The following is a 16,313-nucleotide window of genomic DNA, read 5'->3' on the forward strand; positions in this document are numbered from 1 at the left end:
TTCGATGTGACCGATCAAAAGGAACGTTTTAGCTCAACAATCAAAACTTTCTTTCATTCAATGGACCAACGTGCATAAATATAGTATTATATTAATATTATCTATTTTCATAGGTAAAAAATGCAAAATTTATGCTGGAAAAATTATGAGCTATCAAATCGAGTACAATAATTTCAATCAAATGTTTCGCTAATATAATAAAAATAATTTTACTTTCTTATAAATATTTAGTAATTTTGATCAAATATAATTAGTTACATTATTATGTTTAATAATACTAAATATTTAAAAAAGTAAAATCATTTTTTACTATCAACCGAATTATTTTGATTAAAATAATTTTATTCAACATTTGATAACTATTACCAGAATTTTTTCCTATGTACGTGTATCTTTCATAGAATTTCGAGTTTATGCATCCTATACGTTTTTATATTATTACACAAGTTCTAGTTTCTCGTTGAAAAATAAATATATTTCTCTCACAACTCGTTATTGAATAATAATCTTTGCTTATCCGTCGCGCTGATTACATACTGTATATATAATTAATGTAGCATCAAACTGTTATCAGCATTTCTTTTACGTTTTATTGCTAATGTTACATAAATAATTAAGACCGCGATCTAGTTACATGCGAGTCGAACGATTAAGATGCCGGCCTATTAACCGCTAATCGACGTCGATCGTAATTACATGGCGCGTCCGCAAAGTGGCACGATTCTAAGGAAGTAGTTTGAGATCGTTGCCCTCTTTTCCTGGCCTGTCGCAACCTCGCAGTCTATATCACGGGAAAAAAGACATAAAAGAAATGTCTATAAAATCGAAAGGATAATATTATCGCGATTATAGTCAATTCAATGTGTAAATCCAATATGCTTGTCGCGATGCGTTGACGCAAATGAAGACGAGCGCACATTTTCATGTAACGTAGTTACATACAGATAGAAATACAGATAGAAAAAGGTAGAAGTACAAAAGAAGTACAACGACCCATTAACCGGCATGCTGCCGTCGCTATCATCGTCATTGTCGTCTAGATCTTCCAAAGTGGTACGATTCGAAATGGCCAGACACGCCGAGAGCGTTGTCCTCTTTTGCGCGAATCGTCCATTACCTGCAGGCGAACGTAAAGTCACCTGATGCATACCTCTCTACCTCCCAGAGGCAGGCCGGAGGCAATCACTGGTCCTTTTTATCTCTCTCTCTCTCTCTCTCTCTCTCTCTCTCTCTCTCTCTCTCTCTCTCTCTATCTCTTTTTCTCTCTTTCTTTCCATCGCGAAAAAAACATTCGCTTTCACGAGTCCAGGTCTTCGTAGGCCTCTCTTTCGTTTACCCGATACACGAGGCGCGCGAGAAAAGATATGCCACACGCGAGGAACCTGCGGTGAAATCCGCGATTTCTGCCGGTTTCTTCCGCAAGGAACTTACACGCTGCAGAACTGGCACAGTAAATCTGACATTTATTTCGAGCTTGGTACGAGTGCAAAAAATCCTAAGACTGCGAGATTGGCAATTACTCCATTAAGATATAAATACCCTCACGTCGTGAAATTTGTGACATATCTTTCTTTTCATAAATGAAAATGAAGCATACCTCTTGGAGAACAGATAGTACCATTGCCGATCACATGTACTTAGAAAAAAGGTAGATAAATCAGTCTTTGTTTAGATTTTCACGCTTGTTGTAATTCTTTCCATCACTCGTTTCATGGCATGATAATAATGCGCCTTCTTAGGAACTTTTCGGTAAAAAGTTCGAACGAAATTCTTAGCACACGACCTCGTTGCACCGTTACCGCCGATTACCACCTGCATGTACGTACATTTGGAGTTTCTCATTACGAGAACGTCGCCGATCTGCAGTTCCCTGGTCAAATCGCGATCACCATGGTCGTTGCCGTTAAACGACCGAATTTGATACGCTCGCGAGCACCGCCCGATCAAACCGATTTTCTATTATGCTGATTTCACGCGCTCGTGCGTGAACGCATGTTGCCGTGCGTTGCAATTTTGCGGTCGCAACACTAAGTACTCATTAACGTGTCCCTTATTTGTAGAGCACATTTTTTTTTTACATTGTTGAATTTCACCTTTTCTCTTCTATTATAACGTAATAATATAATAAATTTCAAAGTAACTCGAGAAATAGAAAAATGAGAAGTTCAAAATAACGTTTAACGGATGTACATCCCATTTTTCAGTAAGAAATAACTCATGAAAAAAGTGGAAGCAAACATAATTATGTACTTTCTGTACGTATAAGATATATGGGTATTATTATAGTTTAACGTTAATATTTTCTTATTATTTGCATAAACAGAAAGTAGCGTAAATGATTTTCTAGCCGGCACGATGTTCACGCTTGGTGCATAGAAACTAAGGAAAAACGCCGTCCTAAGCTGTAATTTTATTGTCGGCGCGAGAAACCAAAACGTACGTATTTGCAACGGCGCTCGTTCCAGCAACCCAGATCTCCGCGCAATGGAAATATACCGTTAAAACGTGCCACAGGCTTACAGCCGTTACTCCTCGTTCGACGAATCATTGACTGGCAGGAATCCTCCCCGGTTCCTCTGATTCTGGTTCTCGAGATCGGTCCACAGATTATTTGGCTAAATTTCTAGAAGAAGAATATTTGGAATTTCTACCCATGTATGATACGACTATCGAGATATCCCCGACTAGAAATCATTAAACATTCGATTAACACATGTCGTCATAAAGAGACATTAGGAAGATGTATTTTAATAACAATTTATAGCTCAATAATTAATTCTAAATACGTAATTCTAAAGATCGTATCATACGTTAAAATAAAATGTTTGGATGAAGTGTTTTACGTCAATTACAATCGGCGTTTGCTTCTTTCTTTTAGATCTGATTCTACGGCGTCGTGCAAATTTCCGGCATGCTGCCTTCACACCCGCATATTTGTGGCGCTTGCACGATTCTACGAGCGAAAGTACTTTTAGCACAGCGAATTATTGGCGGTACGCTGACGGTGGGAAAGAGGATGGCATTCAATGACTCCCGGCGCGTCTGACAGATTCACTCGTTCTACTTCTCTGTTACCCGGGTTCTGCGGTTTCGCGAAGCAAGACGTTACCGCATGTCCGACACGTCTGACGAGATTACCCACGGGGTATGTCGGTGAGAAGCGCGTTATTGACGTAACCGGAATAAATTTTCCTCTCCTAATGTTAATTCTCACGTGACTGTCACGTCATCGCGGGAGCAATACGATATCATCAATTCATTTTAGTTGCACAAATGCAACTTTCGCTCCAACGCTCGGCTGCGCGAAATCAGCAACGAGGTACGCATATACGTACATGCATGCGTGCCAATATTTTTACAGAGTGCACTTCGCTTAACACTACCATAACGATTCGTTGCCGAGTCCGTACGTTATATTTACGGCAAAAATATACGGGAATCAAAGCCGGTTATATCGTTTCCCGCGGAGCGATGGTCCGTGTAGTATGTTGGAGGCGTTTATATGGCGCGATTACCGCTCGCACGATATATTGCGCTCAAATACTTATTGACGTAACTGGAGTAGCCTTCTTTCCTTTCCTGTTAGCTCTCTCTTCGTGACCAAAACAGCCACGGAAGCAGTTTTCCGCATCTCTATCTTATAACCGATTATTCCAAAAAAGTAAGTAAATGAAAATTTTAATGCTAAATGGAATACGAACACAAGTTGCAGTTTATTGTACGTATTTAAAAAATGTTTATACTGTATTACTAAAATTAAAAGCAGAATATAGAAACCTAGCAGTAAACTATTTTCTAGGTACGATCTAGTATCATGAATCTTGTAATTTTCTGAAAAGGAGCTGGTAACTCCCGCTATTTACTCAGTTCATAGAAATCTTTAACGGAATCCAAATGAGGACTTCACTTGAGATAAGAACTTATATTAAAGTAGAGAAGAGTAGATTTACATACGTTCTCATACGCGGCCCAAATACATGCGGGAGTCGAGATTTATTAGTTGCACCGAGCGAAGCGTCAACGCTAGTAATGTCCAGGCTGAGAAAGATGATTCCATGACGAAGTAGGAAAGTATAATATACGCGATGGAGAGAAGGTGTACCGAGGAGCTCGCCGCTGCCGCCGGCACTTTTCTCCTGGCTAATCGTTATGGAAAGTCTGCGGATAATATGGGACGTTGTGCGCTGCGGAATCTCATGTAGAATCGAAGCCGCGCGCCGTCCGTCGCCGACGTTGCTGAAGCGAGGAAAATTATACATGGGGGAGTTGGGATGAAGCATGAGAACTTAAATAATCGAATAAATCAACCGAATAAAAATATATACTCGAAATGTCGTTACTATCCGCATATAACAGAGAAAGAGAGAGAGAGAGAGGGTAGAGATATTGAGTAAAAAGATGTTCTCGCGTGGTCTGCATGACATCTGGTCGGTACAAGATATTGCAATTGGAAGAAGATGGAACTTTGCTGAACCCGTAACAAATTTCCTCGACCATTAACGATCCTTGTTTAAGCTTCATCATCTTCTTGCTAAAAATCTTTCGTAGATAATATGGGACGCAGAATCTCGTAGGATCGCTTCGACACGTCGACGACATTGCTGAGGAAAGGAGTGGTACACCCGGAGCGAGAGGATGGAAGAACGGTCGCTGCGCCAGCCAGTGTAAAGGAGATTGGCAACCTAACGGGGAGAAAGAGCGATTGCTCCCGGAGCGAGAGGAAGCAAGAACGAGAAAAGGGAATGTACACGAGCAAACGGGACAGACCCAAGTGGTGGGTGAGAAAGAGAACGATGGAGTGAGATGCATGGAGCGAATGAGAGAAAAAGAGGGACGGTGTTCGTAATCAAAGAGGCAACCCGCAGCGCGGCTGCGGCGTGGAAGAAAGTCAGCCTACCGAGTGGCTCATCAGTCCGGCACAGTGCGGTGTCCCGAATGCACGTCGAACCATCGATTTTCCGCGTGTTCTTGCCACGTGATTCTGTTCCGAGTATCACGTAGAACCGCACGAACACGTTCGTTCACCGGTACCAAGTGGAAGCCACTCCAGCCGACTCCGATTAACTTCGATGCATCGCTCCGATCTCCAACGCAACGAGATAGCGGTCTCTCGCGTCTATTGGACATCCGCATTTTGATAGAATCACGCGCATACAGTAGAAATAATTGAGAAAATTTTACTGGAGGATGCACGTATAAGCTATTAGAGAAACAAAAGTGTGAACGGAAGAATTAAAAAATCGTGGATTCGACCTGCACGAGTGTTAGACGGACCGTAACAACGATCGAAGGATTTAGCAATGCTCATGAATGGTATGTAACACATGATAATCATCTGGAAAATTACAAAGAAATGAGAGAAGAGATCATCGCAATATCAAGGATATTCCTTTCTGCGTTCATTCTCTTTATGTGGTTTATTAGTAACGCTAACTGCACTTTGTAGGAAATGCAAAACGTTGCGAAAACAAAGACGAATGAAATATAAAACGATTGCTAGGCAGAACCTAAAGAGACACTCTGAAAAGTTCCACGTCAGACATTCTTTAATGTCATGTTCTCAGTAATTCATGTGTTCATGAGAGATTTGACATTTATCATTCTGACAGATTTTAAAATCTTATATTCCATTAAATACTATATAAAATTTTTACCTGTTATAACACGCCTTATTCGGTGTCAGAGATAAAAGAATGTTTAATCTATTTAGCAATATTCTATATGCATACATTATATGGCTTCGGTACGCGTCATAGAAACTACTATATTTCAACAATTTTAACTTGCATGTAATCTTCTTTGAAGAATAGAAAATTTCAAAATACGTAAACATTTTTATTAAAAAAAAATAGCGATTATTTTACACCAGTTTTTGTACACAAACTGATAAATAAAAGAGTTCCAGTTTTTCATTATTTGAGAGACGTTATTATCTCTCGCAAAATCAGTTTCAAGTATATGAATATAATATAAAGTTAAATATAACGATGCTCTCATAATTTTTTGCTGGCCAAGTATCCTTTATTTATAAATAATTATTCTCAATTTCGTGAAAGTTTCAGCGCATGCATATGCTACGCTTCAGGTAGGAAGCATACAAAAAAAAAAGAAATTGTTATGCATGCGCTGAACGTGATTATCTGCCGATCGAAGTGCAAAGGAAGTAGTGTTTCAACATCGAGAGAAGAAGCAATTACCACTTCTTACACAGATAATGAACATTAAAATAAAATATTAAAAACAAGATAATTTCACGCCAAAATTATTTTATCGTGCCAAAGTTTTCTCTGACACCAATCGGCATCGTCAAAATATTCATCAAGTTGATCGAAAATTAGTGTGAAATGTTTTTATAAACAGAGAAAATTGCTTGACATCATCTAACGATTTTTTTCTCACAGTTAAATTGTCGAATCTGGTAAACACGTAGGTATCTTCCCACGTGGTACAGTAACACGTAAATATTGTATTTTTCTTCGTGCGGTGGTTGCGAGTCACCGCGTCGCGTCGTTGCGATTGAATACCGTTTTTCCAGAACAGCTGGAGCTTTGGCAACTTTTAAATAATGAATGGAACACGTTGTCAAAATCCACGAAGCGTGTCGGCGAGCGCCAGTCGTTGCATAACGCGGCGCACTGCGGCTGGGAAAATGCGGAATTCCAAAGGCTCGTATAGCCATTTAGCCAAGCACAGGTATTTCCACGCGTAACAGTTGTAGCGCAACATTAATGGCCATCCAATGAATTTCAGTGACTTCATAGATATACGATTTGTATCCATTAGAACATACGACTTCGTGCTTTCCTCGCGCCTAATTACTTCAATTATTCGTTCAGTGTTAGTACGATGCGGCCGCTCGACATTGCACGCGAGCGGTTCAAATTTGTACAACATTAATCTCATCTATCACAACTGGTTTTACGTGCGTTCGATTCATCATATGAGGCTCTGAGTGTAACCATAACGGTTTACAATTACATGCAAACCCTTTCCCACGCGAACGAATGGAATGTATTAATTAAAAGAAGAAAGTGCGACTCATTTCGCCTTTATCTTCTTAAATTCTTCGAAATTATCGATGTATCTCAAAAGGAATTATATTATGGAAAGTATAGACGCTGCCAAGTATAGACTCAAGCAAAGGATTAAATTGACGTAACAGCGAAGCCTGATTCGTCGTCGAATATATGTTCGGGAATCGCAGTTCAGCTTCGCAATATTTTTACGAGGTTTCGGTACCCACGCTCGCTCGAGAACCAACACAGCATATCGAGAATGTGGTGATCGGCCTGCGGCTACGAATTCCGTTACACGCACTTGTACGGTTCCGTGGATCTTCCTATACTCTGCTCACGATGAGATTTTTATGCTCCATCTATCTTGCGATTTTCGACACCGATTTAACGATCGTTATTTCACTGACGTAAAGTAAAAATGTTGAGCAAATACGCATTTTATTTGACACATGTAATATAATGAGTAATTAACCATAGATCACGGTATAATGATCGACGAAAGATGTGAAATATACGTATGCCAAGATGCGTGCAGTGATTTTCTCCGTATCTCTACACGCATTACAGGTGCAAGATCGAAGAACGAATATTTCATAAAAGTAAATCAACTCACGTTTCCGACAAGAAAATTAATTCCAGAGTTGCACGCGACATAGAAAATCATTACCAATGCACTCGATTAGTTCGTTCACTCCAGTAGAAAATTCTTCACTCGTTAATCAATTCATGAGAATCTTGAATTTCATTATAAATACAGTTACTTCATATACAGTACACTTTGCTAGTAATGGATAATTAGTTGTTCAATATCCACACAATACATTGTTAAATATCACTCGATTATATTGTGATGTTGATTGTATTATTTTCTTTAACAGTAGAACGCTATTAACGTTATAATTACGTGATAATTAAATAGTGTGAATATTGAAAAAAAAATTACTTATTACTGATAAAATGTATTGCATATGGAAGAATAAAAGTGTTTGTAATAAAATCCTCCAAGATCCTCATTAATGAAAGACAGGATGTGTAAAGAAGAGAGAATTGGAATACATTTGACAATTGTCATCGAAACCTTCACGATCAGCTGATTGCTCGACAGTGACCCCAGGTCAATCTACTTTCTACTTCTCACATTCTGCCGAGATCAGAGGTGATATTGGCGACGGGGGGGCTATGCACGATGCCTTCAAGTGGAAGCGGACATACTTTCACGACGGACGGTATACATATCGTTAAATTATCGGGATGCTGATGGGTGAAAACGGATGGAGGCGGTGCTCGTTGTTCACCTGCCCGCGAGAGAAAAATAAGAGGGAAGATTTATTAGTCGGAATACTTGGAGAGTTTTCATAGCTTGGAAGAATGTTTATGACACCTGGAGAGGCACATCGCGAAAAATGTGCGACGTGGGAAATTTATCTTTGTAATTTGCCGACGCTTGAGATATCTAACATTATATCTGCATTGAAAGCAAGCGATAAAAAAATATTCGATCGAAAGCCTTTCGAGATTTCCAAGAATTCCCGCCTTTCATATTGGAAGTAATGTAAAACTTTACAACGCGATTGAATTGCATGAAACTTTACAAGAAATAAAGACAGACTCGAATGGCCATTACTAATCGCATAATCTCGACGCAAATATAATTTTCGGAACACTTACGTCGAGGAACGGTGAAATAAAATTCCACTTGAGCGGAGGTCAATCGTGACGAATGAAATTTCAAATATAACAGAATACAAGTTACAGTTAGCGCTTCGTCGTAGTATACAAATGCCTCGCGTCGGAATGTAATTTATATCGACACGTGCCTTGTTTGTTTATAATTTGTCTCGCTGCTATCTATATGTAATAGCGTAATCAGTAAAACGAGCAGGTACGAAGAGAACACGAGACTTCCGTATTAAGTTGGTCACGCGACTAAGCCGGTATGCAGTCGCTTAATGATTGTCCGCAATCTTCAGTACTATATATGTGACACGATTCGTCTGCCGGTATCTATTTGCTGATTGATTCCGCTAGTAAATGGATACGATTAGAAAATAACCATCTGGCGACGGCGAGAAACATTACAAATTTTCTCAGGCAAGTGTTCAAATTTCCGGCTTTGTCACAATCTATAAATAATGTAGTTGATTGTATTGATCGTTTTGTTGATTTCTACTCCACGCGATCATGGATCATAAATAATTCTTTACGAATTAAAATCAAACAGGTTTCGCCTCGATAAGAACCTGTCTCCCAATTACGCCATGTCACAGAATTGTCGACAATGATTTGATTTATTTTCAGGGAGTGGTCAGCATTCCAGTGGAGCGTAAAGATCAGCGAACTTATCATGAATTAAGATCAATTCAAAAAATGGATGTCGCCAAGGGCACAACAGAAGATTTCGTGACGGTGGTCAGCGTCGGCAGTCAGCCGATGTCGGAAAACTTTGTGACCGTTCTATCGATCGGCAATAGGAAGAAAGACGATGAGGAATCGTCGGCGACGAGCAAAAGTTTGTCGAACGGTATGGACGGGCATCTCGAAGAAGAAGTCGAGGTTTTTAGATTACCCGGAGAACGTTTGGGTTTTGGACTCAAATTCGAAGGCGGTAACAAGACTGCTGAGAGAGTTAGAAGACTGTTTGTACAGAGCTGCGCGGAGCAAAGTCCAGCCAGCAGAGCGAAATGTTCATGGGGCACCTTAGGCGAAGGAGACGAGGTAATAAAGATAATCTGAAAAGCTAAGCATTTTGCGCGGACTACAGATTGATTTTTTTCATTTATTTTCTCGAGAGAAAAGAATTCTTAGATGCACACGAGCGATACTACGATTCTTACAATAGATGTATACAAATGATATTTTCTTAATCTTGTTTTCCGCGCGTTAACACAGGTCCGCTTTCGCTGACGTGATATTTTGTACCGTAATGCATGTGATAAATTCAAGAAAGTAACATTCATGAACATGTATGTTTTCATTCAATCTTAACGGCACGTGAAATCTTTCACGCATCATACATGTCGCTTTCAATTACGGAATCGACAAGTTTCTTCTGTAATTGATAAAGATCACAATGGAACGGTAGATCCCTACTGGTATTCCAATGTCGGTATAATGACTGACGTATAATTATTTGCACGCATCGAACCGCGACGTTTGCATTTGTGGCGTAATGTCAGCAACCTGAATAAATGAGGAAAAGAGAGAAAGAAAGAAGACAAAAATTTTTCTCGCATAAATTTATGACAACGTGTTGAGATATTTAACATAATAACATAATCATTTTTTTTTACATAAATTAAGATATTAAAAAATGATTATGTTAAAGCATTTAAAAATTCAGCTAGATTATGGATCTAAAAATAATTTATTGAATTCAAAATAATTACATAAGAAACTCAAGCATGATGAGTAAAAATTTTAATATTTTATCAATCGTAGCTTGAGCGTCCTACACAAATTTTGATAATCCAATAAAATTATTTTCAAATTTCAATATTTAGATAAATTTTTAGATTAAGCAAAATCGTTTTTCTTGTATATTAAAGAAAAGTCGACTTTAAATTTATCAGAGTGTTTGTCAATAAAATGAAAATCGTAAGTTATAGACAGCGATATTGATGTGCATATATAGCATATTTTTCTTTCACGGAACAGCTGCAAGATAAGACAGCGCACAAACGCACTCTCTTTAGCTCCCACGGTGCACTTCACCGTCTATGATTTTCGAGACCTACTTCCTCCCTAATGATCCTTAAGAGAGGTTTCCTCTCACCTCCATTACTAGTTTACATTGCAAATTATCGCGAGCAATAAGCTCTTCTCCATGTTTCTTCCTTGTACTTGACAATCACGTTACATCTCTCGCAGGTACTGTCGATCGACGGTATACCGGTGACACACATGACCCGCTTGGATTGCGTGAGAAGACTGAAGGAGTCGCAACTGGTTATCAGGTTGATGGTGAGATGTCGTGGCGCTCTTAGACCGGAAGTGGTGAGCGCTGAGAGAAAAATTGAAAGAAGCAAAGTGCCTCCAGAATTACCCGCAGCACCACCGCCTGTACCACCAAGAAAACTGAGACAGCCTCGAGGACCTGCGGACGGCGAGGCAAATCCTAGTCCCATCAAGAAATTGTTGGATAATTCGAAATCTCAGAATGGATCGCAAAGTGGCGCGCAGAATGGCTCGTCAATTTCACAAATCGGATTACAATGCGTAACCAAAATAAACTCGTACGAGAGTTACGAGTCTTCGCCGAGAAACATTAACGGATCGAATCAGGAGAACCTGAAAGAATCGCCGAAGGACCGTTCGCCGGAATCCGTGAAAACGAAGCAGGTAATCACGAGAAAGAAACGAAATAGATTAAAAGTATTTTTAAATAAATTTTTAAAATTCACTGAATTAAAAATAAATGCTATAAAAAAATGTGAAAAAAATGTCTCTTATATTTGTAGGAACCACCGGAAGCAATGGTTTATCTAGATGCGCGATCACAATGTGGCTCCACGCATGGCAGCACATCCGATGATACCGGCAGTTCTATGTCCACCGTAGTGGACAGATTCTCGACGTCCGATCGCGTGTCAACCATATCCACGACGTCCACAGCGTCAACCGCAGGTTCCGAACAGCCGAGCGAATTCTCAGGCGTCGATCGAGACTTCGACCGATCATCCGATCGAGATGTGCTGCTGTCGCGAGCGATCTGTCCACTCGAGCATCTCGAGCGGGATTTCTCGAATCCGCCAGATTACCTTCTCCGTCGTCTTGCCAATTCTGAAGCGGTGACGCACGTGGAATCGCGCGGTGAAGTCGAACGAATTACAGCGGTCGTCGCACCAAACACGGTTTTGATCGAGGAAACGATCACTCTTCAGCCGCCACTCAGCTTTCAGGACGCCCCGCTGAGTTACGGACATGAGGCCAGGCCGGATCTCTTCTACACGGCCGACCTGGCTGCCGACTCGACGACGCATTTCAGGCCAATTAAGGACGACGTGGAGCTCGTGGAGCGCGTCAACGGCAACCACGAGGAATTCCAAGAAGCGATCTCTGTTTCCGGCATGGGGAAAAGCAATAGCGACAGGTCGTCGCCACCGCCGTTGCCGGCTAGAAATCACGTTAATAGGATCTGCGTGAACCAGATGCAAACGAGCGAATCAGGAAACGAGACGCGGCCGCGAATCTCCTCAACGGTACTTGTTTCTTCTGAAAGAGAACTTTCAGAAGCTCCTCTATTACCACCGAAACCATTACCGAGAAAAGATGTTAAAGCTAGGCGGAAGAGACCACCTCCACCACCTCCACCTCCAATTATAACACCGCGAAGAGAAATTAAACCTTCATCGTCAATCGAGCCTAATCACATAAAAACAGGGAAAGAGAACAATAATCTTTCGCAAGTTAAGAACACAGAACACGTTCGACCAGGAGTATGCACTTCGTCACCAAATAAAAACAATGTCCTTGACGAAAAGAGTCAAAAAATCGAAAGTTCAGATGAAAGTCTCGATAAAGAATCTGACATGGAGAACGTTTGCCTTAATAACGAGAAGGGTAAAGCTGCAAGTTCGGAAGAAAATACACAAACAAATAAAGTCTTTGAGATTATCGAAATCAGAATGGCTAAAGGTTTACAGTCTGATCAGAAGAAGGAAAATAAATCGAATAACACAACAGAAATTGTGAATTGCGAGCAAAATAAAGTAAAAAACGAAGTAATTAATAGAAACGAACAAGACCAATTGCAGCCTACGAATAATTCGAATAAAGTTTCACCAGAGCATGAAAGTTCGATCTTAGAATCAACTGACGAGCTCATTGACGAGTCAAACGATGAAAAAGAAAACTGTATAAACTCGAAAAGTTGTCAGCAAGAAGAAACTAGAACAAATGATCGGGATAATTTTAAAGAAGTGTTTCCAACAAACGAAGAAGGTATTTTATCAATCGATAATTCTACGATGCGAGAGAACGAAGATAACGAAACTTATCAATCGCTCGACGTGGTCAACGATGATATAAAGAATCCAGAAATAAATCAAATATTAGAAAACGAAGAAATTATGGAAGAAGAAGAAGACACCACTGACGAAAGCGACGACGGCGATTATTACTGGCAAAGTAATCTCGCTACGATTGGCGAAGAGGAAGAAACCTCCTTAGAATATATGAATGCGTAAGTTTGCAATTGTATATTCAAGTAATAACACAAATATTATTATTCAAAGACTACAGCTATGAAAGAGATTCTGAAATTTATGATGTTTGTTTTTGGAGAAACGTGATTCATGTCACTTTCACCACACTGCATCTCAATTGTTGTGTCAAAATTTAATATTGTTAATTTATTGCGTAAATAAACAGTAATTATAATATATATATTACATAAAATTAATTACAATTATTCCATGTTTATTTCGAATAAAATTGATTAGCTGTAAAATAAACTGCTGAAAATTGTGTCAAAGAGTAAATTATTATAGAACTCACTGATGCAGTACCATGCAACGAATGAACTTTAAAAAGAAATTAATTCACTTTCTTTATGGATATGGATTGCCGTGTGCGGCACATGGAGAAAAGGTTAATTGACCGTTCTAAGAATAGAAAAGAAGGTTGTCGATTACTGAGAATCGAATAGTCGTTTGACTCGGCCGTCCCACGAGGTGAACGCCTCCATGCAAATGCTCGACATTTGCTTATTGCTTTGAAAAGCGATCTCTCCTTCTTTGCATGACGCTGCAATCACTTCTCGAACCATTCGAACAACGATTGCTGTTTATTAAATCTTTTAATAGGTTCTCCTAGCGTTGAAACGCGCGCGCGTGTAATAGGATGCATAATTATTTTTTGAAACAGCTATATAAAATAATTTTTACTTTTACTTATCACAATCGCGACAAGATGAAAAAAGTAGCTATTCTCTTTTAAGCAGTTAGAAAAAAAAATCTCTAACTTGTTGCAGCAACGCAGACATGAATGATTCCAGTGAGCTGACGGTGGAGTCGGAAGAATCGCCTTCTGCAATCAAGAAAGATATGTTCGTTAAAAACGGTAAGTCAATTTATACGCTAATTAAATTTTAATTAAACTTCAAAATACGATTTGAGTCAATAAAGTCGCAATTTATCTAATTAACGGAAGAATGCGAGGCCAGCACAGACCGATTAAAGATGCATTCGCTAATAGCAAAAGGCAACAAATCAGATGGTTAAGCCTATTAAAGCTAACTGCGTAAAAAAAAGTTGGCACGTCATCAATCGACGCAACCTTGAGTTGCTAATTAATTAATTGACTTCGCTTTTGATAGCGCCATCAATGTTTGCATTTTTTCCGGACCGACGGGAAACGATTATTCATTTCGCCAAGTGCAGGTATGATTGCAAAAAAAAATTACGAAAAACTCTCGGAGTGCCGGAGGACACCCGGTACACACGCCCACGCTACCGTGGCACGTCACCGTCGAGTTTTATAAAGGTTACGCATTAATCACCTTGCGTTACGCGCCCATACAGCTCTCAGGTTTCGCGCGGGCGCGAATGCATTCAAAACGGAGGCAGGTCGCGAATCGAGACAAAGGCGTGTAGAGCGGCGCGCCTTCCTCGCAAGGAGAAATTCTTATTCACCAACATGCGTTCTGTGATATTTTCGCACGAATGACTAGATGTTCGCGTTTCCTCCTCACGATATTATGCACGAGATCTTAATCAAGACATCTTTCTGATGTTCTCTCCTTTTCTGCTTGTTGGTTCGAGTCCCTTATAATTTATTTCTACTTAAACACCACACCAAGAAAGCTCTCCATTTTCTATAGACACGAATGCACTTGACTTCAATGAGATACCTGTTTGCGTAATACGTGCTCTCCGAGAAAACTATTTAAAGAGAAATATGTTATCGCAGATGCTCGTCATCTTTCGCCGCAAGTTGAAAAATGTCTATCTCGCCAAGGTAGATCAATGTTCGATCGAGAAAACGGTAATTTCGCCATAGAAATACCGGAAATCAAGTCGAGCGATGGTAATAATTCGCACGTGATATACACTGCATGAGATATATTATCAAAAACATTTCACTAATCGCAATATAGTATTTCTAGCTCACTTCACGTGTCCTTTTTTTTCAAGTTAATGAATACGCAGCTTCATCGAGAAAAATTCCAAAGGAAAAAGGCAGTTTATATAATAGAAGCAATTACGAAGTTGGATAATAATAAGGAATAATAAGCAGGCGTATAATAATTAATTTGCACAATACTTTTTTTCAAAGATGCACCGATCACGCACGTTGTACATACGTTGCAACGTTAGAAGCGATGTATAATTTTCCAATGACGATTCCTTACTTCCCGCGCGATTTCGACATTGTCTTTACTGCATCCACTTCCTTTTCATTCATTTTTTTTTACCTTGCAACGCGAACAGCGCGATTCATGAAGCGAATCGTACGATAAGGAGGGTATCGGTGGATCTTCACCCGAGACTTTACCGTAGCCGAACGCTTTGTGCAAAGCGGGAAATAAGGAAATTCCGTCGACGCGGTCTCTAATCGGCACGGTCGGCGTTCCTGCGCTCGAACGTGGATTCCCGGCCGCCGGCCAGGTGGGTGTGAGAACAAAACCGTTAAGAATAATTCGAGAATCGCCTGGCAGTGAGCGGCGGCGATGCTCGCGCGGATTACTAACGAACAGCCGAAGCTGCCGTCCGCGAAGTCCGTATTAAACGTGAAACTTTACGGTCAGGCGGCTTCGGGTTGCCGGGTGCCGACAACGTTTTAACCGACCATTTTTCCAACGAACCGACAGACGTACGTTCCTCAACCCCGTTAAATATAAAGTCGTAAAAAGTCTCACGGTATCCATTACACCCACCGTTTCGCCGCGCGCGAATCCGGGTAGGTACGTGAAAATGCATTACGTCATTTTACATCGACTCGAGAGTCTTTTCTCTCACGCCATTATACGTATACGTACATTGGAAGACTTTGGAGGCAATAACATTTTAAGTTGCTTGTTAGGAAACAAGTTGCTAAAGCTATAATTCTTTTGAAGTTGAATGAGATTAGCGTGCAGCTTTGGCAAATTCGAATTTCTTGGGATCTCTTGAAAAACACTCGCTGACTGCAACGCTAATAATTTGATAGCAGCTCTTTATTCAAGACGTAGCGTTGCACGATATGTAATCGCATCCGGGATAGAATAAGCAAACGAGAATGCGTCTATTGTATTAGCGCTAGCTCGACAATTCCCAACTCTCTTCCGTTAATTATCATGTATCCTATATTGTTACTCGA

The 16,313-nt window shown here is 40.1% G+C and overlaps 1 protein-coding gene across 3 annotated transcripts in view; it reads left to right on the plus strand.

The window, feature by feature from the left end:
- The first annotated feature begins 258 nt into the window (after window positions 1–258).
- bbg (PDZ domain-containing protein big bang) overlaps window positions 259–16,313 on the plus strand; it is a 44,458-nt gene continuing 28,403 nt past the window's right edge. Inside the window, exons 1-5 of one of the 3 annotated variants that reach the window (XM_087412965.1) lie at window positions 259–3,145; window positions 9,315–9,731; window positions 10,884–11,354; window positions 11,474–13,197; window positions 13,987–14,075. In XM_087412965.1, the coding sequence (XP_087269091.1) occupies window positions 3,113–3,145; window positions 9,315–9,731; window positions 10,884–11,354; window positions 11,474–13,197; window positions 13,987–14,075 (2,734 nt within the window). In that variant the 5' untranslated portion in view covers window positions 259–3,112. The remainder of the gene's footprint in view (window positions 3,146–9,314; window positions 9,732–10,883; window positions 11,355–11,473; window positions 13,198–13,986; window positions 14,076–16,313) is intronic. The other 2 variants (XM_087412957.1, XM_087412961.1) reach the window with 2 other exon arrangements.

Source organism: Acromyrmex echinatior, chromosome 1 (genome assembly GCF_024713525.1).
Source record: "Acromyrmex echinatior isolate Ae372 chromosome 1, ASM2471352v2, whole genome shotgun sequence".
NCBI classification, from domain to species: Eukaryota; Metazoa; Arthropoda; class Insecta; order Hymenoptera; family Formicidae; genus Acromyrmex; species Acromyrmex echinatior.